Below are 6,488 nucleotides of genomic sequence, written 5' to 3'. Positions count from 1 at the left end.
TAGCGGCAAAGATGAAGAGGCACATGGGTCAATACATTACTGCACAGAAAGGACCGAGCAGTCAGCAAGACTAGGCTGACCAACCAGTGCACTGCCTGGATTGATTACAAGAAAGCCTATGACTCAATGCCCCGCACCTGGATCCTGGAATGATCAACAGGACCCTGAGAGCCTTCATCAGGAACTCAATGGGGATGTGGCGTACAACACTAGAGGCCAACTTCAAGCCCACAGCACAAGTCACAATCAAGTGCGGGATCTACCAAGGAGATGCTCTGTCCCCACTGTCTCCCCCCAAAAATTATTTATTTTTATTAGATTGCCTTATTCTGTCTGAGTCAATGTTTTATTTTATTGTGAGTGGGAGCAGCTGGTAACAATTATTAATTAATTTCATTCAGGATTAATAATTAATAAAATGTTTTCTGAAACTAAATTTAAAAAAGAGGGAAAAAAAACATTATTGTCATGTATTCAGCTCTTCAGCAGGATGTTCAGGTGAAGCTTGGAGCTGACGTCACTCTCCAGTGTCAGATTTCCACAGATGAAATAATCTCAGTGCTGAAGTGGAGCAGAGCTGACCTGAACACAGACGGCTACGTCTACTTCTACCGGAACAAACGCTCCTATGAAAACTACCAACATCCATCTTTTCATGGCCGAGTGAAGCTGAGGGACCCGGAGATGAAGGATGGAGACGTTTCTCTGATCCTGAAGAACGTCACGTTTAATGACACTGGGATGTATGAGAGTCACGTAGCTGTGAGGAACCCTGTGAGAAGTAAAAGAGCTCACACTGAGATCAGTCACTTCATCAACCTCACAGTCACAGGTGAGTTTGTGGAGTTCATTAAATGTAAACTAAAAAGTTCCTCCGATCTTTATGATCCCGTTAGAATTCTTTCCACCTGTGACTTCTGTTTACTCTGCAGCTGAAACACATGAAAGCGTGTCGGAGAAAAAGGATGGAAAAAGGATATGCCGATGGAAACATGGATGATGCTGAAAGGGTCGGAGCTCTGACTCTTCAGGTTGTTGTTCCTGTTGTTGTTGTTGTTGCTGCTGCTGTTGTTGCTGTTGTTTCCGTTGCTTTTGGGGTTCAAACTCGACAAACTCGTCAACATAATAATAATGATAATGCATTGGATTTATATAGCGCTTTTCAAGGCACCCAAAGCGCTTTACAATGACATTATTCATTCACGCTCACATTCACACACTGGTGGAGGCAAGCTACGGTTGTAGCCACAGCTGCCCTGGGGCAGACTGACAGAAGCGAGGCTGCCATATCGCGCCATCGGCCCCTCTGGCCAACACCAGTAGGCAGTAGGGTAAAGTGTCTTGCCCAAGGACACAACGACCAGGACAGAGAGGCCAGGAATCGAACCGGCGACCTTCCGGTTACAGGTGCCCTTCCCAACCCCCTGAGCCACGGTCGTAAGAAGCAACATCGAGTAAAGCTTCCTACTGAGGACTCAGCTGAAGTGTAATAAAGCTTTTACAGAAATATAAAAGTATTCTTTATTAAAACTAAAGCATTGAAAAGCACGTTGTTACATTATTTGTTACATTAACACATTTTATTACATTTATTTATATACAGCTTTTAACAAATTTATTAAACCACATTCATAAACATAAATGTTAAATACTTAAAGAACATCCACTGTACTGGTAAAAGCATTTCAAATGGCCTCAAAAGAGATTGTTTTTAATGTATATGAAAAATGTACTTATTCACATCCGAAGGTTTGATGTGCTTTTCTATTTAAAATGTACATTTATTGGGGAGAGTAAGTCAGTACTCACAGCGTGGAATAGCAGACATTCATACAGCCACTTTCTATTGGTTTGTGTGACACCTGGCAGGTCCCAAGTCAGGGCTAGCTCGAGAACATTTCTTCGTTCCAGTTCTGTTAATTCAGCAGTGCCATCAAGCTAGGACAGAGAAAAAAAAGGAGGTACTGATGGCTATTCAATCATGTCTCTAAATTCAATATTTAGTGAGATGGTAATTCTTTAAAATAATGGTACAAAAATGCAAACCAGCTGAATAGTGCTGCGGATATCAATATCAGGGCAATCCTCAATCTGAACCGTAGCTGTTTCAGGTGAGCCACCAAAAAGGACATGGATGATTGCAGGACTTATACCAGACACACACGGTCCACCATGAATGAATGAATGTCCCATTATTCTTCCTAAGATCAAACATAATAAATTCACTTAGCCTAACATTGCACGGGGGTAAAAACAAACAGTTTTGTAACTGTATTCAATCTATTTTCCATCTTTATGGTTACAGTTAGGATAATGTAACAGAAGTAATGCTGTTTCCTTTAGTGCTGCACATGTATTATTTTAAATTACTCTTCCTCTTATTTCTGTACATAACTTTCTTACCTGCCACCAAAAACATGTCACTCTCAAGCAAGGTCTGAGAAGTGGATGGAGTCAAGTGTTCTGGCTCACCGTCAAACAGTCTTGTAAGATCTGTGTTCCCTGAAAAGAGTACAGCTAGGTTATGGTGAGTATGAGAAATCCAGGCAGTAATTTTAACACAATTAACTCATTTACATAACAAACACATTTTCTTTACATGATTACATTATTTACATTATTTAATCCACTATACATGTGCCCAGTCTAGTTTCATACATACATACCAAAATTCAAATGCAAACCAGACTGTACTAGAGAAACTGCCTTTGAGAAGAAGAATCTCTTCACCCCTTCTCCAACAGCAACATCCCCTAAAAGGAAGAAGAAGAAAAACCAAAAACTGGAAGTTTTGGATTAGTCAATCCCTGGATTTCTATTGTTTTCCCAATACAGAAACAATACCTTCCAGTTTGCATCTGACATGGCCCGCCCACAATACCTTCTCTGTCGGCCAGGTGGCGCCAGCGGGCCCTCGGGGTGAATGTCAGCCGCAAACGAAGCCGAAACGAACGTCGGCGTCATTTCCTGGATGCTGTACGACTAGCAGCGGTAAAACTCGAAGCTCTGAACGCGGTCCTCTGTCATATAAATCTGTGCGTGGTCTCTGCGTGGGCTGAGCGGCTTTTCCCGGTGAGTGAGAGATTGAGCGTGAGGTCCTGAGCGCGCATGAATAAAAAGGGCTCTGAGAAAAAGCGCCATGTGGTACCCTGGCTTAACAAAGCGGAGTGGGAGCAGGTTCGAGACTACCTTTTTTCCATGGACTCCTCCCAGCAGAGGTTTGCGTTAGAGAGGATATCGGCGTGGAGGGCCAGGTGCACTGATAGTTTCCCCCTGACCGTGGAATCCACAGCGTACCTTGTGCGCTGCCAGATGCGGGACCGCTCCGGACAGCTTACCGGCGAAGACTTGATCATGATGTACGCGATGGCCCTGGTAAAATTTGTTAATCTTACCTTGCAGTCCCGGCAGAGGAGAAGGGGCAAGCCGCTGAGGCAACTGGCTAGAAAGTTGAACATCCCCGAGTGGGTGGTGGATCTAAGGCACGCAATCCTGCATCACAAGTTTCCTTCTTTGAAATTGTGCCGAAAGGGATGTAAGGTGGTCCTGGAGTGGCTCCAGCAGGAGTTTTGGTCCAGACAGCTGGGAGGAGCCCCCGATGAGCGCTGGGACCTGCAGTCGGATGGCGAGGATGAGGAAGCTCAAGCTCATCCAGGAGGATGAGCTCGTTGCCAGGCAGAAAGAAGTGGACGCCTACAGAAAAGCTCGGGAGCTGCTGATCTCTTATGAGAAGGACCAGTACCAAGCTTCTGATGATGGGTCTTTTGAAGACAAGGAGAAGAGCTTGTGGCAGGCCCCCTTAGCTGACATGAGTCGGTTGCTGGGTACGATCAAGCAGTTTGCACTGGAGTCCAGTGAGCTTTTGATTGATGTGCTGCTGGAGGACGGATTTCTTGTTCCCACCATGGAGCAGCTGGAAACATTAGGCTGTGCAACCTCTGACAGTGCCAGTCCAGTGCCAGTTCATTCACCTGTTCCTGGAGAAGCTGTTTGTGGAACTGAAGCTGCTCAGTAAAAAAGAGCCCGACGGTCACAGGTGTTTCTATATTTCTGCATGGATTTCAGAAGTGTTCCTCTGCAACAACAACAAATCTGAATATCATTTTGAGACAAAGTTGCAGAAGAAAGTCAGAATGAAGGACAGGATTTTTATCAACCGCATCCAGCTGAGGTGGCAGCAGCTTCTCTCTGCATGTCTGGATGCCCCCTGCATCAGCACGCCTCACCTGATCCAGCTCATCCTGGATGACATGGAGCACCCCCCCCCTCAGGAAACCAGAGAGAAGCTGTTCCAGCTCTGCTGCATCTACACACAGACAGAGCGCTCCGAGGACAGCACACCTCTGCAGCAGCAGCCCATATATACTGTGGAGATGCTGCTGGACAAGATGCAACACTCCCGGCAGGACGCCCGTCCCTTGCATTCCTCACCGATGGACACGGAGAGAAGTGAGGAGTGCAAATGGGCAGAGGCTGCATCCCCGGGGGCCTCGGCTCCAGCCCGGCCAGCTGAGGGCCTCCGCTGGAGCAACAGAGACCTCAACAGACTGAAATGTGGACTGAAGCTGTTTTAAGTCTCATTCCAGCCTCCGCTCACTCTTGTTGTGCTAGAAGCAGTTTTGAACAAAGACAAAATGTTGTGGGAGCTTTAACCATGAGCACATGAGCATTAATGATGAAAACCAGTGCAGAGCTGGGAAGGGAGATGCACCCAGGGCTGTTCATAAGGACAGCGGTAGACCTCAGAAAACCCTGGAGGGTGATAATCAGACCTACGTCCAGCTGCAGAGCCACACTAACAACCGCAGCAAGCCCCACCGTGAACGTAAACACCGGCAGACCAACAGACACGCCTCCAGCAGGGCAGATACAGACAGAGGTAGCAGCGGCACCAGCAGTAGCAGCAAATATGGAGTCATAAAGGGTTCAGAGTGGATTTGAAACACGACTATGTAAAACAGCTTAGCTATTTAGCTCAGTTCAGTAAATAAGCTTTGTATAGCAGGAAAATAGAGCGCGGGAAAGTATCAGAAATAATATCTTGAATACCTTTTGCGCTAAGATTTTGGTGCCCTGTTTTTGTTTACCTTGTTTAAGCAGAGACTTTAATGCTGCAATTGAAAGTGCCTTACTTAAACCATCTAAAAGCAGCTTCATTCAAACTGAGCAACCCTTTATGTTACAGAATTAAAGTTTTTTTTCATTGCCATCCACAGTTAAAGGTTTGAATAATTTTGTTCATGAATATTCAAAATTGTTCTTCAGTTTCTTTTTAGTGTAGATCGTTTTCCCACAAGCAACAAAAAGGCTGTTTTCACCTATGTAGCCCTAAACCGTATGAATCATTAGATCTTGTCTTTAACATGCCAGTTCTCTAGTAAAAAATGCATGATGTTTAATTGTACAAAATCAAGAATAGAGAATATTCTGCTGAGTTCACAGTTAATGAGTGGTCATCCTGTTTCCTGCCTCCTGCATGCTATAGTCAGGCAGTGCCCTCCTCACGACCACAGGGAGTTTGTCCGGGAGTCTAAATGCAGCTGACTGGAATGTCCTGCTGTCTGTTTTATGTAAGTTAAAACAACAATGTCCTGGTCTAATTCTGATGTTATTTTTAGAAGTTGTGTTTGAAAACAGCTGACAAAAAATAAGAGACAGTATGTTTCAGCTGGTAATTTCACCATATTTTCCTTTTGGTCATTTAAAAGCGTTCCCACTATTTTTTGAGAAAGAAAAGAGAGGTTTTCATTATTGTTTCGAGAGGCAAGCTTAAAAAAAGTCATATATTATAGTACAGGTATTACCTTTTTTTAACATACTTTATTTTTTCAACCATTCATCCAGTAGTGTACATTAAAAAGAACGAGTGTATCAAGCTTTTTATATGCTTCATTTGTTTCTTTCTTTTATCAATCTTTTACTTTGATTTCCATATTTTCAGTCTGAAAGGTCATTTGTCATTTGTTGTTACTGTGTTTGGTTTTGTTAAAATATATTTTTAGGAACAAAAAGTTCATGTTTTGAATAAAGAGTTTGTATTTGTCTCATAATCTTTGTCTTGTTTTCAATGGTTTGATTGTCAGTCTAGAATGAAAACTATATTATTAATTTAATGCTGAATATTTGAGCATGTGGGTAATTTACACTGGTAGTCAGCTTAAGCTTGCATTGCCCTCTGCTGGGCACAAAGAGGGAATAATATAATAGTTCTATGTCTCTTTCTTAAAGAATAATTCTAGGAAATCTTTAAGCTGAAGCGCGTCGTTCTTCTGCTGCTTCTTACCTCTGGGAATGTTAAACCACATCATATCCATCTTGGTAGCTTATGTTCCATGATGGATATGCTCCGTGTATGGGCACATTGGACTGGTTGAACAAATCTATTACAAGTAGGCTTATAAGTATTGATGGCTATAATGTATATAGGACAGATCAACCCAAAAAAGGTGGAGGTACTGCAATATTTGTCAAAAGCAAGTTCCATGTAA

The 6,488-nt window shown here is 43.4% G+C and overlaps 1 protein-coding gene and 1 pseudogene across 1 annotated transcript; both read left to right on the top strand.

The window, feature by feature from the left end:
- Positions 1-449: 449 nt before the first annotated feature.
- LOC109199696 (myelin-oligodendrocyte glycoprotein-like) lies at positions 450-1,090 on the top strand. The gene is made up of 2 exons (XM_019355003.2): positions 450-832; positions 933-1,090. Exons 1-2 carry the CDS (start codon positions 469-471, stop codon positions 998-1,000), a joined length of 432 nt encoding a protein of 143 aa, XP_019210548.1. The 5' UTR covers positions 450-468; the 3' UTR covers positions 1,001-1,090.
- Positions 1,091-2,888: 1,798 nt separating this feature from the next.
- On the top strand, positions 2,889-6,041 carry LOC106097226 (ribosomal biogenesis protein LAS1L-like; annotated as a pseudogene).
- Positions 6,042-6,488: the final 447 nt, after the last annotated feature.

Source organism: Oreochromis niloticus, unplaced genomic scaffold, assembly GCF_001858045.2.
Source record: "Oreochromis niloticus isolate F11D_XX unplaced genomic scaffold, O_niloticus_UMD_NMBU tig00001593_pilon, whole genome shotgun sequence".
NCBI lineage: Eukaryota > Metazoa > Chordata > Actinopteri > Cichliformes > Cichlidae > Oreochromis > Oreochromis niloticus.
This window is presented reverse-complemented; position numbering and strand designations above follow the sequence as displayed.